General features: G+C 41.3%; 2 protein-coding genes across 2 annotated transcripts in view; one reads left to right on the top strand and one right to left on the bottom strand.

Annotated features, from left to right (window-relative positions):
• The first annotated feature begins 2,195 nt into the window (after window positions 1-2,195).
• Window positions 2,196-20,912, top strand: part of ccdc146 (coiled-coil domain containing 146) — a 43,280-nt gene continuing 24,563 nt past the window's right edge. Inside the window, exons 1-3 of the mRNA XM_077499991.1 lie at window positions 2,196-2,383; window positions 2,730-2,846; window positions 19,086-19,168. Coding sequence (XP_077356117.1) covers window positions 2,739-2,846; window positions 19,086-19,168 — 191 coding nt within the window. The 5' untranslated portion in view covers window positions 2,196-2,383; window positions 2,730-2,738. The remainder of the gene's footprint in view (window positions 2,384-2,729; window positions 2,847-19,085; window positions 19,169-20,912) is intronic.
• On the bottom strand, window positions 3,260-13,893 carry fgl2a (fibrinogen-like 2a). The gene is made up of 5 exons (XM_077499992.1): window positions 13,178-13,893; window positions 12,095-12,299; window positions 7,671-7,890; window positions 7,335-7,505; window positions 3,260-7,247 (listed from the first exon to the last, which is right to left on the bottom strand). Exons 1-5 carry the CDS (start codon window positions 13,742-13,744, stop codon window positions 6,932-6,934), a joined length of 1,479 nt encoding a protein of 492 aa, XP_077356118.1. The 5' UTR covers window positions 13,745-13,893; the 3' UTR covers window positions 3,260-6,931.

Genomic DNA, 20,912 nt, shown 5'->3' with positions numbered 1-20,912 from the left:
GGTATACCCTGAACTGGTTGCCAGCCAATCGCAGTAATTTGTGAAATGTTTCAAGAAAATTTATTATACTAGTATTTCAGCATCAGCGGGCGGCAGGAAATTATGAATTTAGAAGTTACAAAACTGTTTTCGTAACTTGCAAAACTTCTGGTTTTAACAACGGTCAAATTAGATGTCATCCGCTAACCATTGTATTCTCCGAATTATGACATCCTAACACACTCTATTGCGTGTTCCGACAAAGAGATTTTAATGGTACATCCCATTGGGAACATGTTAACATCTAATACAAGCGCTGCATGAACATTTCTGAACCCTCAATAGGTAATGAAGTGTCATTTCAGCCACTCTTCAGCCTTTTTCTTTTCCTTGTGAACGGAGTTTAGATGTGTCAAGGACAGAGCAATTAATTTTTAAAAGTGTGCAAATGATTCTGTCAAAGCCTCCATAAAAGCTGGTGTCAGGCTTTTTAAGGCACTTTAAACATCTGTTTATGAAGTGTCTCCAGACACCGCCTCAAGGACAAAACCTTTGGCGTGAGGAAGTGTAATGGTATGTGGGGTATAGAGAAACACAAAACTGTGTTTGTGTTTCTTTTAATTTAGCTTGAAATAATAGCTCATCACTCTTAGATGCATAAAAAAGGTGAATTATAATTGTGACGCCGGCCTGCATATGCGTCATATAATCGTGTCGAGGTGCCCCCTTTAAACGGTCATCGGCACATACACGACATCTTCAGTATTTACGCCACGGTCATATTGACGGAGTTGTTGACATTTTTAGAAGGTGGCGGGCGGGTGTTGAGGAAACCACTGACGCTGCACATTTCGCCTCCAATTCAAACAGAGCGGAGCTATACTGTGTCATTTGTGCAGCTGTGTTCGGAAGAAGCCATGCAAAATCCCTATAGGGGGAAAAGAGGGGGAAAAAATAAAATCTGCCAACATTAGCGCGGAACATACTCTGTAATCTCGCTCTTCAGTCATGCTTAACGGCTCCTCTTGCATCATTTTCATCTGTTGCACATTATGGAACTTCAGTGATAAAGTGTGCTTGGAAAGATCTGCTGACTTTTATGCATACACGCTACATGTTTTGTATTGTAGCATGTGAAGGACGATCAATAGGCAGTTTGTTGTTTTTACAGTGAGGAAACGGAGGTATAAAACTTGGAAAATTTGATCATTCTCATGTGTTTGCAATTAGAAAATGAGTTTATATAACCAAACATGGGTAGGCCTAATGGTTAATTAAAATAAAAAATAATAATAAAAAAAAACCCCGAAAAAAACAAAAAACAAAACACAATGCACATGATGAGCTCGACTTAACATATTGCTAGGCAGGATTCTAGATTAATGTGCATGCTCTGCAAAAAGTCAATCGATTTAATGAGTGCAGGTCAAAATAACATAATGATAAAACAATTCTGTATAATTTGCAATTCTCTTTGAAATGCAGAATAAGTGCTTGGACAAAATGCAGCATAGCCGAGTAATTATTTAACATTCCCATCCATTTATTTTTGTATTCCACTAATCCTTGAGCAGCACGTCCGCCTCCCAGTTCTGAGGACTCTGGTTCGAGTCCAGGCTCCGGCCTTCCTGGGTGGAGTTTGCATGTTCTCCCCGTGCCCGCGTGGGTCTTCTCCGGGTACTCTGGTCTCCTCCCACATTCCAAAGACGTGCATGGCAGGTTAATCGGGCGCTTTGAATTGTCCCTAGGTGTGCTTGTGAGTGCGGATGGTTGTTCGTCTCTGTGTGCTCTGCGATTGGCTGGCAACCGGTCCAGGGTGTCCCCCGCCTACTGCCCAGAGCCAGCTGAGATAGGCGCCAGCACCCCCTGCGACCCTTGTGAGGAATAAGCGGTCAAGAAAATGGATGGATGGATAAATCCTTGAGCTGGAGTCTTGGGTGGTCCTCTGTGTAGTCTATATTTAATGAATGAAAAATAGAAAAATACAGACCAGGAGAAAAAAAAAAAAGAAGTACATTTGACTCATAAACCACACAAAAGAGTCTCTTTAAACCAGACACTCAGTTTGGCCAATGCATGCTACGCTAAATTGTAATTATATTCTGGCCTCTGCTGGACATTTCAGGCAACAAATGTATTTATTCATTTATTAACTGAGAGGCTAATAAAACAAGCAAACGTTTGGTTAACTATCTGTTTCTTTCTGGAATCGATACTCCCGTTGTTGCGGGTTGTCCAGCGACGTTGCTATGACAACCAGTCCCGGACGCACGCTGCTGAATATGGAGTGAAAACTGTGATTTCATTCGGATTTGAGAACATTTATAGTCGTTTGTCGATCGTATTTAGCAGTTATTGTATTTTGTTTTATGTGTTTACGTACAGCTGGTTGGAGGTTATTAAGGTAGGCCGACTTTTTTTTTCCACGTTACTTGACGACGACGCTGCTAGTTTAGCTTTAATTGATAATGCTCGTTATAAACTGACATAAGACTGGATAATTTCTTTCGTGTGAATAATAATCAAGTGCGAGTTAAACAGTTAAATAATAACTAAATGATTTGAGGGACAGGGTTAAAAAGCAATATAGTACCATAACGTGACTGTCATCAAAAATTCTTCTTTTATATTCTGTTTTGTTTACATGGTATTTCTTATGTGGTTTATGGACTTTCGGGGTTCAGATATTAACAGATCAGGACTGTTATTATTTTTAACTCATTAACTTATCTACTGTATGTTTGTCTAAGTTTCCAGAAATGGAGAGCGAAGTTGAAAAGGACACTCTTGTGGCCATTGCACCTGATCCATCTTCAAATTTAGGGGCAACACCTTCTGCTTGGTCTACTTTTCAGCGCCTGGATGAGGTATGAAATTTAAATGGGCAGCACTGGTTGAGTGGTGTGCCTCACACTTTTGAGATTTGGAGTTCGAATCGTGGGTCTGGCTTTCCTGTGTGGAGTTTGCATGTCCTCTCACATTGGAGACTCTGAATTGCATCGTATTTGTATTCATTAATAGTTGTTTGTCGATATGTGCCTTGCGATTGACTGACGACCAGGTCTAGGGTTGTACACTGCCTCATCTAAAGTCAGCTGACTCCAGTTCAACCATGAACCTTTTGAGGAGACGCAATAGAGAAAAAGAATGGCTGAATTTATTCATCTTTGAAGATGATATAAATGCACATATCGGTTTAAATGCGTCAAACCACACCTTTGCTCAAATGTGCTTCAGTTGCATCAATGAATACAAAAAGAAATAAAAGTGACACCACACATTGTAGCCATTAAAATTGAACTTTATTGTTATTTCTTAATATCAAAAGTAGGGCTGCACAATATATCGAAAACATCTATATCACGATATTGGCACATGCAATATGCATATCGCAAAGACAAGCAATAAGTGAAATGTGGAATTTTATCAGAATTTTTAACCAGTCAGATGGAAACTTGAAAGTGAATCGCCATCCAACTGCTGAACATTATTTAGGGTAATTACAATTAACTAACTTAGAATTTATTGAGCTTGCTTATTTTGCCGCATTAAAAAAAAAGAAAAAAAAAGCAATTCTTTATAATAAAAAATGTAATTGCTTTACATACACGTTGCTATATTCAACAGCTATAATCGCATATCACATGTTTTTCCAATAATGTGCAGCCCTAATCAAAAGTGCATATTCTTTGGGATGACCATGATTATGAATGATGTACACATACGCTAAACTCCCCACACTCATTAATACATTACGAATGGCCACAACGATATCTTCTTCATTGCTGAAATATTACATCATCATTGTTATCAGACCTTTTTTCTGTATGACTTCTGGACATATAAAGTCTATTAAATCTCACAAAATAAAAATAAATACTGTACACGTCCTTAATATGGATTTTTTTTTTCCTGCATTCTGTTCTTTCACAGTGTTAAAGTGATGTAATACAGTGATCTGGCATTAGGTGGCAGTATTATACAGGTGGTGGTGAGACTTTTTTTTTTTTTTCCCAACAATCACTTTTTCTGCAGTCTTTCTTTACTCTAGTAGATATGGTTTGAAAAACAATATGCTTATGTTTCTTTCTGCAGTCCCGCTATTTGATGTCAGTGCAGGGAATCATTAATAAAATGCAAATATGCTTTATATTGTATTAGATGATGGAACATGGGCAGAGTGAGTTTAATTAAGAATCGACAATAGGGAGGCCATTACTTATGTACTGTTGCCTGTCACCACTTCGAGCCTTTCCAAAACAGGACTCTCTGCAGCACTTGTATAACTCACTTGAATGGCTGTTGTTAATTACGAAAGCGTTTAGAGTCAGGAAAATGATAGCTCATTAGTTTAACTACTTCTGTGCACTGAGCTGAGTCTAATCTGATTTCATAGAAAGATGCAGCAGGGCAGAAAGTGGATTTTTGACAGGGAACCAGCGGAAAAATTGTCCATAGTAACCCCCCGTTTAATATGATGGGCCCCTGCAGGAGGCGAGCTTTTACTACGCAACTCGTGCCATATTTCTATTAGTTGGTCATTGTTCACAGTCCATTGTCCTTTATTGTCATCTTAATTCAACATTTAGAAGGCTATTGTACACCACAGTGAAGAATTGAAAGCACAGTTATTTTTGTTTGGTACAGTATAGGGATGCACCGATAACGTAGAAGAAGGAGAATAATAATAACTAGAGCTGCGAGCAGCTATAAAGGGCCCTCGCAGCCTGGGCCACATTGGGGGTACTGGCACATTGGAAGCAGAATTTATTTGAAAATGGCATAATAAACCTTTACATGTGGAATTTTTTGCCAGGTGTGATGAGTGTGTAAAGCTCAAAGGGTTTTGGTGAATGTTAAGATTTGCAAAAATAAGTGTCATTTTTTAATTTCTAGGCAATGAGGTGTTTTTTGTGAAAGTATATATACACATTTTCAACCTTGACCGCTTTTAGCACCGATTCCTCATTTTACCTACTGATGGCGCAATATCAGGCGCAAATGGGGATTCGGTATCTTGCTCAAGAACACTTCGACATGGTCACAATTGACCTTACCGTGGCACGCCCCTCCCCGCCCCACTAAATGCGACGAGCAGCCCCCCCTCCGACATTTACCGGTCGAGATGAGCTGAAGTGCATTCACAGTGATGGAAAAGTTGTCAAATCTTCCTTGTGATTTCTCGGTCAGGTATTTTCAGGACGCCAGTATTTCTCTTTGAAGCAAGCAGAGGCGGCTTTAATTTTTTTAGTGAAGAGTATCTTCATTCCCTCCCCATGAAATTTTTCCCCAAAACAAAATGAAATACGTGTCGCAGTCTGCTGCTGCTGCTTAAGTCAGGAAAAGACCGAATCGCCTCACTAACTTTGACCGATTGGCGGCAAAACCAAAGTTTTTGGACATTATTCCTGTCAAGCAGGGTAAGAATGAATTTATATTACCTCATAGTTTCAATGATTTGCTGGCATTTAAAGTAAATACTAAGTCAACAAACGCGTAGACAGGTACCCGAAGCTATCGTTACCCTTTGGCTGAAAACAACAATGGAGAACATGACCAAAGCGCATATGTAGTAGTTTCTGGTTATTTTGGAGGGATTCGATTGGTGGTGTGTGTGGTCTTCCACAAAGTTTGATCCAGCACAGACATTTTTCGTAGTTGTTTGGGGGTTTAGGGAAGGGAATCAAGTGTCTCTCTCGTATCTCTCTTAAGCCCAATTCACACTGACTGCAGAAAGAACACGGTGCGTTTTCCGTACGGCTTCCGCACGGCTTCCGCAAGGACTGCAATTCACACCGCGTGCGTTGCGTGTCCGGAAATCTGCACCCGCCAGACCACAAGATCACGTAGGGTTCACGCTGGAGTGTTGAGTTCACGCGATAACAACCGTGTATAGAGAGTCCATCCATTCATCCATCCATCTATTTTCTTGGCCGCTTATTCCTCACAAGGGTCGCGGGGGGTGCTGGCGCCTATCTCAGCTGGCTCTGGGCAGTAGGCGGGGGAGTGTATAGAGAGTCCTATTTTGTAAACAATAGCCACGCTTGCCTTTTGTCACGTCGATATGCTTTTTGGACATTATTTCTGGGACTTCTACCATGGCTATTCTACCACGGGTAAGTACGTTTTTTGTTTAAATAGTGTTATTTTGTCATGTTTAATTTATTCTGAGCACATTTTTTGTCTTAAATGTCCGACTTATGTTATGCTATGCAACTAGCTAGCTAGCTCCCCCCCCCAAAAAAAAAACGAGTTCGCAAACTGTTTTATTTTTAAATATACTGGATTTACCTTGATGCGAGACGCATCAGCTTCATGAAAATCTGCATGTGGCGTCCAGAAAAAATAGAACCCTTGCGGAAACCTTCCGCATCTCCGCAGTCGTTCCGCACTGCACCGCAGCTGGTGTGAATTGACACGTAGACTTGAATGCATTCTATCCTTGCGGCGTCCGTACGGCCGCCGTACGGAAAACTCACACCGTCCGTTCCGCAGCCAGTGTGAATTGGGCTTTACACAAGCCGTGACTACCGCAGGACGCCGGTTAGTTGATCGGGATAACGGCTATCGCTCTTATACAAGCCGTGACTACAGCATTTCACCATTTTTATTGATTTTTTTTTTCTTGGATTTGGATAACCCCACAATGCATTTGTTTGTCGGCAGCAAAACGCACGTCGTCGCAGACATGACATCTTGCGTGTGGGCGTGGTTTACGGTAAGCTTAATTGCAGGAGGTTGAACTCACAAGCGAGATGGGAGATTGGGAGATGACCACTCTTACCATTGAGCTATCGATATCGGTGCATCCCTAATTTGCACGGCTTCGAAGAGCCCATTACCCTTGCGTTCGTGTTTGTTGACATGTATAAGTATGCGCATGTGAGTCTACAGTCTTGTTTGCGGTACTACTTCTGTCTGCCCATTTTCCCATATTCAGTCATCATTCCTCTTACGGAGCATAATTCTTGGGCCGAATCATCATCTTGACCGTCTTGAAGGCCTGCCGGTAGTTGGTGGGGTAGTATTCCGTTGACATGTTATGCCATGTTCCCCAGAAGATCCCGTTCCTCACCCCCTTGTACCTTTTGTGGTAGTACTTGCCGTTGAGGTTGGCCGACATGCAGGCGTCAAACCACCAGCCGGAGCTGTAGTAGGCGCCGCAGTTTCCCGAGGGGTACATGTCGTTGTCGCGGTCTGGGGTGGAGAAGAACTTTTGGTCGTGGTTGAAGTGCTTGTTGAAACTGATGGCGTTCCCGGCCGTCCCACTGCAACGACACAATCGGGTCTCCATCATCACGAACGTGCGTTAAATCGCCATTGATAGATAGTATGACAGGAAGCAGATACTTTACCTGTATCCGCTGATGGACAGCCTGTAACGTAGGTAGTCGTTGGCCACGTAGAATTGGTCGTACTTGGCATACTCCCGCACACCCTCAAAATCCTCCAGCTCAATCCGCAGCGTCATGTCTTTGGCCTTTGTCAGCAGGTGGATGTGGTCATTGCCCAGCCAGAACTCACCTCTATGGCGGGGTGGGAAAATGGAACAATAGATAAAAGATGAAAGAGATAAATGATGTCGAGACCGATATAGTTGCTCACAAGAGGACACTGTTAGTGATACTGAATATACTTTACGACCGTAAACGAAGGACGAGACGGCACATCATTCTTGCCGAGTTTTTTACCTGAGGTTGCCAAAGCCCTTCTTGTATTCCGCCCAGGTGCGGTTGAAGCTGACAGAGCCATCAAGTCGCTGCTGTATAACCGTCCAGCCGCCACCAAACGACTCCATGTCACAATAGGCTTCAAACGTGCCGTTGCGGGGGTCAGGGGTTATGCGATACACCCCGTTCTTCCTCGTCTCCAGCACGTTGTAGTCTGAGCAGTCCCGAGGGGCTAACATGACTGCGGGGAGACACAAAGTGAATTGAAGCCATGTTATTTGCGAAGAAATGTGACTGGATGATATTCAATCTACTTTTTACTTTGCTCTCACTGTTATTTTTTTTTTCCGCCCTGCCAAGAGTACTGTAATAGAAATGGCCCCCAAGGCTAAGGCAGGCTGAAGAAAGTAATTCAATTTTTAATCATAATGGAAGTTTTCAGTGCTGAGTGAAATCCTAGGGCACTGCATTCTAACGCAAAATGGTTGGCCAACTTTTCCCGATAATTTTATAAAAGGTGTCCCCTTGTGAAGCACATATAATGTCGGGGACGTCTGCAATTTTGCATACTAACATTCAGCAGTGTGCTTATCGGGTAGCATCTCAACATGACTTGTCCCCAGTCTGGAATTCATGCTGGGATAAAGTAAGCCTATGTTAAGACTACAGATAAAAGTGCACCATGGACCATTTCACCAAATACTATCTGAACTTTTTTTTTTTTTATTAGGGGTGTCAGGTGATTACAATTTTTAATCGGAATTAATTGCATGACTTCAACAGTTAACTCATGATTAATCGCCAATTTTATATCTGTTCTAAATATACTATTAAAAAATATTAATGTTCATCCTCTTGTTAAAGTGGGAAAAAATGTTAAACTAGTAGAAATATGGCTGCACCTTTTAGTCATTAACAGTGATTTCATAATAATTCATAAAATTGAGTTAAAAGCAAAAAGATGTACTGTAAAAACCGAGTGCGATATTGATGTGTGTTTAGGTAATTTTTCTGCCACTAGACATAATTGCATTTGTAAGACATTGGTCATTTTTCTTTTCATATTAACAGCTATCTAACCTTTAACATCAAGTAACTTGTGAAATTCTGCACATTTTTTTAATTTTAAAACACAACTTGACCCCGGTCTCCACAAATATACGCTTAATTATTACATTTATTACTGCTAAATTTTGGCCTGGATGTGTCTGCTGCGTTGCAATTGGAATTTTCCCAGTGCAGGATTTCCAAGTCAGGGGCATTCATTAACTAATTTGCTCCCAAAAACGTATAAATACGTTGTATTTTAAATAGTTTAAGTGTCCCAAAGACGTATTTTTACGTTTTTATGTTTTGTTTTATTTTTAATGCTAGAGTTTTTTTGTTTTTGTTTTTTAATGCTAAAGCATACAGAAGTCTTTGATGCAACCTCTCAATTGCAAAGAACGGTTGAAGAAATGGTAGTTATTACATACACGGCCAGCAGGTGGAAGCAGAGCAAAGGATATCAACCAGGGCCAGGTTGGGGGGGAAAAAAAGCTCAATTGCTCCAAATTCTAAATAGATTTGTGAATAATGATGCAACTTAGCTATATTCTAATGCTAATTGCTGCAAAACCGAAACAGATAGAAACATACTTTTTTTTTTCCTGATGAAAGAAGAGACTAATCTTTCTTTTGGTAGGTTGCATGTTTTTATAGCAATAGAACGCGATATTCTGTGGGCCTTGCAAAATCAGTCAAAATCCAGCAAAACAGCTGGGAGTGAAGGGAGTGAGTTTGCGGGTTAAAAAAATAGTGCTGTTAAAGGAACTTTAAACTAATTTTGACACCCCCAATACATATCTTGTTTTATTTAAACCCGCCTGCTTGTTTCTCGGACACTTGTTCCCTTGTGGTAGCGCTGCATGCAGGGCAAAAACGACTCCTTGGGAATTTAGAACAGACTTGTGAAAAATGTCTGAAAGTGTAATACTGGATTAAAGTGGCTCTTCCCACGGGGCCGACATCTTGCTGACACTGGAGCCGACTGCATGTGGACTCTTTCTGATTCCTTTTTTGTTGTGCTGGCTTATCGGTTCTGTAGATTGGGGAGGCGGAGCCCAGAGGTCGAGAAGAAGCAGGGGGCACCCAGTCGAGTTTTGCAAAGGAGGAGAAAAATATGCACCCCACCCCTCATGTTACATCCTGGTACCATTACTCCAAGCAGACACGTTTCTTGCCTCAGTGAGGAAGAATGTTGCACAATGTGCCAGTTATAGAAGCGTCTTTGGTGCACTATGGTTGCATATAGAAAGCTTGAGGATATTTGTGGATCGAATACTAGATTTTTAACTTTCTGACCATGGGCCATAAGAATTGCAATCATCATGACTGACTGATTGAACCTCTCACCAGCCTTTTGTTGGACGCGATTGCTGTTGCACCGTTTGGATTCCATAGTAGGTTTCCAGCTCACTTGACGAGCCACGTGACTGACAGTTACGGCTTGAATTATCGCAGGGTCCTGTTTGACTGAGGCGAGATAAGTGACTGGCAACAAAATGCAACATGACAGCCAGTCTTCGTGTAAGATCAGCCGCTGTCGGGAATACAAATGTGTTTCCTTACAGATAGTCTGGATGCAACACTACTTTTTTTTTTTTTTTTTTACTGAAGGCTGGAAGAGTTTGTGTGTTCCCTTCACAAGGATAACTGTACTGTGGAAAGAAGTGACAATTCTCACTGTTTGAGTGAGTTAATGTTGCTGAACATGAACATTAATTCCGGGCAGTTCCCCTCAAGGCTCTTAATTCATCCCCTGCAGGAGTGAAAGGGAAGATTTGTGCTTGCGGCAGGGATGTGGACTGGCAAAATAAGTTGGAATAAATACACTGTGAGCTGTGTATGCTAAAATGGCAACTTTGCTTTTTTGCCTCGTACTGCATGACTGATGCTCTGAGATGGCTTTTCAAAGCCCATTCAAAGGAGCTGCGGCAATGTGCTTGCTAAGTCCTTGCACACGTGATCCATTTCAAATTTGTTGGTGCAATTCTCCTCTGAGCTTTACTGCTTCTTCACATTTTAAATAGCACATTCAAACGTTTCTCACTGCAGTGTGGCAGCTGGTAGCTGATTCCTATGTAAGGGGGAGCCCTGCAGATTTCTCCTCCAAGCACTTTGACTTGTGAAAAATGCGAAAACAATGAAAGTTTCCCGAAGAATGTTAATTCAACATCTGGCAAGAATTGTGTGAGGAAAAACAAGTGCCCATAAGAGGATGGATTGGAGCGACACGGGAAAGCCGTTAAAGAGGAGAAAGATTTTCATCTTCAAATTGCCGCCAATCTCTCAGGCAACAGCTGGTTTCTTTGTGTTTCCATTTGGATTCACTTCAGACAATCCAGGCACGACTTGTGTCAGAACCATTAGCCGCTTCTTGAGCAGAACAACGCCGACTGATCTGCAAAGAACGAGCGTTACTGACCCCCATCAACCACCCGTGTCTAATGTCAGGAAAACCGCCTACATTGCTCCTTGTGTTGTTGGCAAGAGATAATGAGAATTAGTTGTTTCATGCAGGACTGCACACACAAGAGCATGACCTCCAAAACGGGTACGGCAGACAGGAAAGAGGGATTAGATGGCGAATAAGGAGAGGAGAAAGCAAATCCGAGAGGAAAAAAGGAGCATCTTAGAGACACGAAATTGGATGAATGATGAAGGACACATTGGGGATAAACATTTGAGAATGGCGTTGAAGTGGAGTTTTGAAGGAGGAAAAAGGCAAGTTGAATGCAGGGATTCTTCACACCATTCGCCCGACTAAGCTTCTTAGAAATAAGCTCACACATTTTCTTCTCACAAAAAAAAAACACTAATATAGCATCACATTCTCTTTCACCCGTGTAAAAATTAAAGCCACTTTTAAACTGCACAGTGCTTTCTGCTATCATTCACAGCATGTTTGCTTTTCTTATCTTTTTTCAGTCCTTTTTTTTAATGTTTATGTGCCAAGTATCTGCCCTTGTTTCTCGCTCTCCCCATTTTTGGAGTGCATAAGGAAAGTGGTGGAATGTCAGGGCACTTAAAACGCCACAGTCTTACGTAAGAGGTCAAGTGTACATATTTCCTCCCTCAAGCGCAATAATGAACACAGCCTGAAACTATTCACTCATGTACACAGAATCTCCCTCTCTAAACAAGCCGAAATTGCATTGATATGTCACCGTGAACGATATAGAAGAAAATGATAGGGAAAGACACTTTGCGGTTTCAAAGGTGAGCACCAAGGCTGCTGTTGTTTCTAGAGATTATTATAAGCTACTTAGGCATTACTGTACTGAAGAAAGTCATTTACCAGGAAATGCAGCCCAGGAGAACCATACAAACTATTGAACCCATTTTGAAGATGGACGCTTTGAGGATTGGCGCTACAATGGAGAATATGGTGGTGGAAGACTTACATTGTGGCGAGTTCTGTACTGCGCATTGCGTGGTGCAGGTGGAGCTCAGCTTGTTGACCACACCGGTGATGTTCTCCACTCGTCTGTCCACCATGGACTGCACGTTGTCCATGTTGAGCAGATTGAGGCCCTCCATGCGACCCTGCAGGGTGGCGATTTGGTTCCTGGCGTTGCGCAGGCTCACCGACATCCTATTCAGCTTCACCTGGAAGTAAACGCAAGGCTCTCATGCATGCCAGATCCATCACGCCAGCATCTATTGAAATTCACACAGAATTTGCTTCTCCCTCCCACTGCTCGCTGAATCAGTGGAGGCTTGTGAATGTGGATCTCACTCTGCTTCATCTGTCCTTCCTTCCTTTAGTTTTTCCTCTGGTCTCTTGAGATCTCACTAAACTGTTGGAATTTAGAGGTTTCTGCGGTTGGTGAAAGATTCTGGTTCTGTAACTGGTTGGTGCTGGATTTCACTTTGCGTCATCTTTCCTTCCTTTGATCTTTCCTCTGGTGCCCAGACCTTCACAATTCTGGCGAGACTGAACTATCCGGTTAAGGTGAAGGGTACGGGATTTTTATTAGGTTTCAGGTGAATTAATGAGTATATATGTACACGTATTTGCATGCACGCACACGCATGCGCATTTAAAAAAAAAAAAAAAAGGAAGTAAATGCATTTTGTCATTCAAAACCAGGTGACCTATCAAAGTTAGTCAGCATGCGCTTGGTTGACCAGCCAATTAGAATTTCGAGAATAGAGAGAGACTGTTGAGATTGTTGGATGGCTGCCAAAGTCAACAAGCTTACCGGGCGAAGCAAAAAAAAAATAAAATACCGTCATTCAGATGGCGGCTCAAGCGGATTCCCAACACTGTTTGGAGAATAAGGAATTTTCCTTTGTGCTGTGGTGCCAGGTGAGAACTAGTATACTGCCAGTCCATTTGTATATTTATTTATTTATTTTATTGAGCACATTTATAGTTCAATTTGCTGGACTTAATAATATCCGTAACAATAATTGAACCATGAAATTGAACCAGAAATCCTAACATTCAGGATTGCTTGCTGAAAGCAAAATGTGCCTCTTACCTGCATTTCCTGCATACTGCTTGGACCAGGTGTGATTTTCCCCAAATTATGTCCGTGTCCCAATCCAGTGCCTTCGACAGTGGCTCCGGACACCATCCCATTGTCCCTCTCTTCTTGGCTGGACCCACTTTGCACGTCCTGTCGACTCGGGTCCAGTCCTGCCACATCTCCTGTCTGTCCCTGGTCTGCCTGCCGGTGTCCGTAGACTCCACTTCCCCGCGCGCCGCTGCACTCCTGGCAGCTACTCTTCAGCTTGTTCACCACCTCCTTGAGGCTCTGTAGCTCCTTCATTGCCTTATCCAGTAGCCTGAACTGCTTGGGCAGCTGGATCGTTAGAGGAGGCATGGTCACCTGGTAGGGGCACTCGTCACTCTCCTCCGGTCCGGCCCCGGGGCCACCACATTGCCCTGAAGTTCTCAGCTTGATGGCACAGGAGCCTGGAGTGCCAGAGTCTGCTCCCGACGTGTAGGGTCCTCTTGCGTCCCATTTGTGGTGTGAACTACCGGGGAAGTCCACCGCCAAGGTGGCCGTGAGCAGGAGAGCGGCGAAAACCACAAGAGTCCTCATTTTTGTTGAGTGACAAAGAAAGTGCTTGGGAAAAGAAGAAAAAAGTGAGTGCAATCCAGTGTGTATGGGCAGAGTCAGGTCTGCCTGTGTATGTGTGAATGAGCACAACCTGCAGGGATGAGAGTGTGCAGGGGAACTGGTGCTGCCTGCGATGCTGTGTCATTAATATGAGGACGAGCGAGGGAGGGAGGAGAGAGGAAGGAGGGCGCCGACTTTGAGAGGATGGGAGGGGCAGCGCTCTTACGTAATGGCCTTCGACATATTGGTGGCATTGTGAAAACTTCAGCAATGCCGCAAGACCTTATGTTTTTTTTGTTTTTTTAAAGAGGTGGGTGTTTGCGAGGAAAACATATGTCACCTGCCTCACTCGGAAGACAGCTCATCTCCCCAAGGATGGAAACGACTTAGTACACAGGAACTCTCCACTCGGCTGACTTTTGGGATGGTGCTTCCCCCCCGCCTCTGACTTTAGCCTTTTTGTGAACTGAACACAAGTGACGGTAGCAAATTTGTCTTCACACCAGTCAGTCTCCACCTCCAAGGGCAGACTTTTTTTTTTTTTTTTTTTTTTAAATACTATAAACCCACCAACATTAATGAGGCTTCAGTACTAACAAGCTTTTCCAAAACGCTTGGACTAGCTGGCTGCCTTGAAATTCTGCAAATTAATTTGGGTGCAACAGTCATTAGAGACTTACAAATGAGTGTTATTGCTTGCTTATATGTCTGTCGTGTATTAATATTTAATGTTTTCACATTATCACAAGGGAGTGAGGGAAAGCATAAAAACAAATTTGTACTAATCTTCAGTGGTGTTTTCCACAGTATCGGAGACTAATGTCAGTCTGGACATTAAACAAGGGGTTGCCTCCAGTCGCAGTTGCTGAATGGAAATTAAAAAGCAAACCTAAGTGGCTGAACTTGCTTGTGGATGTCATTAAGACTTTTGTGGATGCCCTCTATTCATTTGCGCTGCTTAAGGATTCTCTGTGTGCCTGGAGTAACTTCCAGCAGAGGAAAAAAAAAACACATTCTCTGCCTCTGAAGCTTGTCCAAAGCTACAGTACGAAACAACCAGTTAATTTAAACCCCCTGCTAACTTACAATCCCATTAGTAATTCAGCTATTGGTGTCAAAGAAGTTTTCTAGTTCATATTGGATTGAGGCCGTTTTGTGACTTTTGTTTTTCTTTTTTACACTTAATTTAAAGCAGTGGTTCTTAATCCAGATTTGATCGAACCCCAGGGGTTCAGTGAGTCAGTCTCAGGGTTTGGGCGGAGGGCAAGACACCCCCCCCCCCCGATTCAAATGATTCGTGATGATACACCTCGCTTGGCCATCATTGGCTGCAGGTGGTCACACTACATTGCTTGGCCCATCTCTGCTGCAGGGAATTTGGTGCGCTCCGTACTCAACTTGTGGCTATGATGGGGCGTCGTTTGATTTCTTCATTATTGTAACCCTTTCATATTATCTCAAGCAAAAAAAAGAAAGTGGTCGGACGAATATGTGCAATATGAATTCATGTGTACAACGCAAAGTATGGTGCTCCACAGGGTTCAATTCTGGGGCCTCTGCTCTTTTCATTGTACCTCCTCACCTTTGGGTTCCATTTTAAGAAAACAGCAGTGGTTGTTTTAAAGTGCTCTATAAATTAGTGGCATCAGTGTCCCAACTGCATGAACACTTCCTTAAGTTTCATGGAAATGGGCGTATGAGAACACAACGCTTTCTGAATTCAAGTTGAAGAGAGCCAGATTGGATGAAAGATTGAATCCCTGTTCATTTTGTTCACCAGTAAAGTTGAGTAAATCCTAAATCTATCTCTTGAATTTGAGAAAAATCCTATTTTACTTTTCAATAAAGAAGAATTCCGTGAATGTCAAAGGAAACTGGTCAGGCAAAAAGGTTCAGAACTAGGGGTGTTTAAAAAAATAAATAAAATAAATCAATTCGGCAATATATCGCGATATTAAATCACGCAATTCTCGAATCGATTCAATAGGAGGCTGAATCGATTTTTAAACTTCCATTTTTAATGTAAAGATAGTCAACAAAACGTCTTACTTTGGGTTAGGGTTCACACCTTAAGCATGGAAGAATGTTATATTAATGGAACATTAAACCTTAATATTTTATTTCAATGCTGTTCAAACATGAAATGAATTACAACCTGTATAAGACTTAAGTTTCAGATAAATAAAGAATACATTTTTATACAAATCTTACACTGGACAAGTTTACCGATTAGTATTTTCAAAATTTGAAGTAAAAAAATAAATAAAAAATTGGAACAATTTGATATTGACAATTTTGGTATTGAATCAAATCGTGACCTGTGAATCGTGATACGAATCGAATCGTCAGTTACTAGGCAATTCACACCCCTATTCAGAACCACTCCTTTGAAACAATGTTTCTTTTCACCTTGATTTTACGCTTCTTGTTCATTAACTTGCCACCATTTCTGGGCCGTTGTTATTGTTTTTCTGATTCATAACATTCGTTGCACACGGACAGAGGTGGGACCGAGGGCTGATGGAGAAGTCGACGGGAAATATTACAACTGAAGGGCCCTCACCTTCTCGTCGTGATTCAGTCCGCCTCCGGGCTCCATTCCAAATCAAAAAGTCAATATGGAAACATGACGGGAAAAGATAGCGAGAGGAATGATGATTCCCTCCACAGTGATGAGCATTGTTTTTCTCATTGAGGTTGCAGCACACCGCTGTATTTTCACATCCACTGCAACAACTGTCCATTAGGTCTACCTGCACAATCTAATGAGATCAAGAGAGAAAATGTTGCCATTAAAAAAAAGACAATTGGTCCGTTTTGTTTGAGACTCACACTAACATTGTTCACTGTTGTTGTTGCTGTGATATACATTTGAACTGCATCATACTTAGAGGTTCAGCTAATCAGGTGTTTTGCATGTTAAGAATACCCCTCAGTTTGATCCAATTATATTTAACATGTTCAAACACATACTTCTGGAACGTTTTGAGTGCTATCCTGTTTGCTGTATGCACCTAGTTGCACGTGCAGGTGGAGGTCCAGGCCGCCTGCTGTCTGCACGCATCAACATAATTTAGTGATTGTCTCACTTCATGGCCGGCCACATGTTACGCCTTACGCACTCACCCCATAAAATCTTCCAATTCTCTTTAACGGCTGCAGATAAGTCTCATCACCAGAAGGGGCGAGGGAGGCCTGCCTCCAGACGCTCCGGGCTGTTTCAGATCAAATGTTCAGCCAGGATGTTTCACTGCCGCGTCATCTTGTGACGGTAAAAATCACGGCACCAATCTTATTTGGTGACTCATCGGATGCTTCCAAATTGATCCTAGTTGTTTTCGTTCCTGTGGAATGAGCGCCACGATATAAAGTTTTCCTGAGCCTGTGATCAATTTCATGACGAAACAAAGAACATGCAGGCCTGGATGACCCACTTAATATTTCAAGATGGGAGATTGTGGGACATTTTTAAAGGGAAGGCAGCGCACGCAGTAACGCTTAGCTTGTCCCAGCCTGACATTGTGTGACTGCTAACAAGCACAAGCCGAGAAACACCAGAATCAATCTTAGGAACTATTATCTGACGAACCCATATAGCTCTCTTCTGAGCCCCCGGAGAAGCATGCTTGGGACTTGCAAGCATGCGGCACACGAGCCAGATATTGTATAATGGAATGAATCGTAAACAACATAATTACCTCAAAGTCAAGTTGGTCTCTATATGCGTGTGGGTTTGCTGTGTTTAGACTACTTGCTGAGCACTCAAGGTTATCCCCTCATTATCCCCCTCATCCCGACTGGCCTGGCTCCTAAGATAAGAGCCGAGCACCTGTCCGCCTTTTCCATCATTGTGACATACTAAAGTACAACGCCACGGGGGGACATTTACCCACAACAACTCTTTCAGTGAAGGCACAGATAATCAGGCCGAAGGCACCCGCACAAAAGGGGGAATCATCAACATGTTCTTCCTACAGCTGTATATCTTTCATTGCTTTCTGCTCCTCTCTATGAACCGTCACCTTATCGTGTTTGGAGAGGTTTGTGTGTCCCAATGATCCGAGGAGCCAAGTCATTAGGGGTTTGATGCCTGGGAAACAGGTCCTAGGTAAGGGACCTGACAAAGTAAGGTCTGCATACCGCCTTTAACTCATTCACCCCCAGCCATTTTCACAGAAGCAATTCCGTTCGCTCCCGGCTGTTTTACTGGATTTTGACTGATTTGCAAGTCCCACAGAATATTGTGTTCAATTGCTATAAAAACATGGAACCTACCAAAAGAAAGATTAAAGTCTCTTCTTTCATCAGGAAAAAAAAGTATGTTTCTATCTGCTTCCGTTTTGCAGCAATTAGCATTAGAAGAGAGCTAAGTTTCATCAGTTTTCACAAATCTATTTAAAATTCTAAGTAATTTAGCTTTTTTTTTTCTAGATGGCCCTGGTTGATCTCCTTTGTCTGCTGCCACCTGCTGGCCGTTTGTGTAATAACTACCATTTCTACCAACCGTTCTTTGCAGCTGAGAGGCTGCATCAAAGCCTTCTGTATGTTCTAGCATAAAAAAAACAAAAACAAAAAAACGTACACTTACACTTACATTTAAAAAAAACGTATTTTCACGTTATTGGGAGCAAATGAGTTAATGATGAACATAAGCGGATTCAGTTTTCCCTTGCCTGGACGCGGATCACCGGGGCCCCCACTCTTGAGCCAGTTCTGGATGTGGGACTCATTGGCCAGCGCCTGTTGGCCGGGCCTGCGTCCAGGGTGCCCGGAAGAACAACGTGGGTCCCCCTTCCCATGGACTCACCACCTGTGGGAAGGGCCAAGGAGGTACGGTGCTGTGTGAGCTGGGTGGCAGTCAACAAAAAGGACCTTGGACTTGGAATGTCACCTATCTGGCATGGTCAGATCCTGAACTGGTGCGTGAGGGCGCGAAGTTCCGACTATACTTAGGCGGGCTCGCCTCGACACACAGTATGGGCTCTGGAGTTGTCCATGGTGAGAGACTGATGGATGGATGCTTTTATGCTAGCTTTTTAATCTTGACTTGAGAATTGCTGGTCGCTTTCGATTCTCTCTTTTTTTTTTTCCCCCATCTTCTCAATTTGAGATTAGCCATCATTCTTTTTTACATCGATGAGGTCAATGCACTGCGATGCTTTGATTTGTGTCGATAAAAGGTTTGTTGAACTGTTTGAAAGCATTTGTGGTTTAAAATCACTGGGCCATTTCAGACCCCTGTTAACACTAAGAATTACTCCGCATATGTTTGTTTTTTTAGGCATCCGTTTTACTGGCACTGTGCCTTTGTGTTGCCTTTCAGATGCTGTCGCTGGGCAAAATGAGTCAAACCAAAGTGGACAAGTTGAAAGCAATCTACAGGCAACTCAGTGATGAAGTGAGGAGGTATGCTATGTTGTTTTTAATTTATTTTTTTTTATTTATTGAACATATAAACAGATGAACAGCAGAGATAAGGAAAAAACAACAACAATCAAAAGAGAAGAAAATCCCAATAAAATAATCATTCAATCAATCATAACTTACATGTTCAAAAGGGAGTAGGAAGAAGTTAGAAACTTATCTAGTCCTACCCCTTTTACTAAATATATTTAAACTTATTTCATTATTAATACAATTTTAATTTACTATTATTAAAATAATAATACTAATAATAATAATAATAATAATAATAATGAATAAAATATATAACCCAAGTTATATATATATACACACACAAGTGCACTTAAACATATTCACATTTACCAAAAACATATATACATAAATTTACTAAACATATACCATAATACCTAATATCTAGATCATTTACACATACTCACATGTACAATTTTCATATTCTGGTCTGACATAGTTAATTTTTTTGAACTTTACTTTTAAACATTTTTTTAAACTCCAGCAGTGAGTCACAATTTTTCAGATCAATTCCCAAATGATTCCACAGATCAACACCTTTTACAGATACACACCTTTGCTTAATATTTGTTCTTGTTTTGGCTTTTTTGTACACACTTGTACCCCTTATATCATAAGGACTGTGTCTCATTTCAAATAACTTCTGAGTACTGTGGCAGAGTAAATTGTTGTAAACTTTATACATTATTTGTGCCATTTTAAAATCCACCAAGTCATAAAATTTCATTGCATTTAATTTAATAAATAGTGGATGTGTTGGTTCTGTATATTTTGATCGATTAATAATTCTTATAGCTTTCTTTTGCAATTTGAAAACGGTGTTAGTATTTGTTTTATATGCCATTCCCCAGAATTCCACACAATAGGTCAAATATGGTAATAATAGTGAACTATATAATATATATAATGATTTTATGTTTAAAACATCCTTACTTTTATAGAGTATCCCTATAATTTTTGACATTTTCCTTTTAACAGTTTCTATGTGTGGCTTCCAACATAATTTATCATCGATAACTCCAAGGAATTTATTTTCATTCACCCTTTCTATTTCAATTGAATTCACCATAATTTTGACTTGATGAGTGATTTGTCTAGTGCCAAAAACTATGAACTTGGTTTTATTTAAATTCAATGATAATTTATTCACATCAAACCAGTTTTTTAATATATTCAATTCATACTCCACAGTAGTCAGAAGCTGCTTCAGGTTTTCTCCTGAACAGTAGAAAGTTGTATCATCAGCAAATAAGACACTTTTCAATATTTTTGAGGCACAGCAAATATCATTTATATACAGTATAAATAATTTAGGGCCGAGCACAGACCCTTGGGGAACTCCATGAGTGATCTTCATGTGTTCTGATTGTACATTATTAAACTGCACATACTGATATCTATTATCCAAATAACTTTTCATCCACTTGTAAGCTAAACCTCTTATTCCATACTTCTTTAATTTATTCATTAATATAGAATGATCTATAGTATCAAAAGCTTTTTTTAAATCCATAAAAATCCCAACAGTAAATTTTTTATTTTCTATTTCGGTAGATATTGCTTCTACAAGCTCCATGACTGCCATTGAGGTGGTCCGTTTTTCTCTAAACCCATATTGGGTTTCACTTAAGAGCTTATGTTTCTCAATAAAATTATCCAGTCTATATGAAAATAATTTTTCTAGAATTTTTGAGAACTGTGGCAACAATGATATTGG

Source organism: Festucalex cinctus, chromosome 16 (genome assembly GCF_051991245.1).
Source record: "Festucalex cinctus isolate MCC-2025b chromosome 16, RoL_Fcin_1.0, whole genome shotgun sequence".
Classification (NCBI taxonomy): domain Eukaryota; kingdom Metazoa; phylum Chordata; class Actinopteri; order Syngnathiformes; family Syngnathidae; genus Festucalex; species Festucalex cinctus.
Note: the sequence above shows the minus strand (reverse complement) of the source record. Positions and strands in the feature narration are given on the sequence as shown.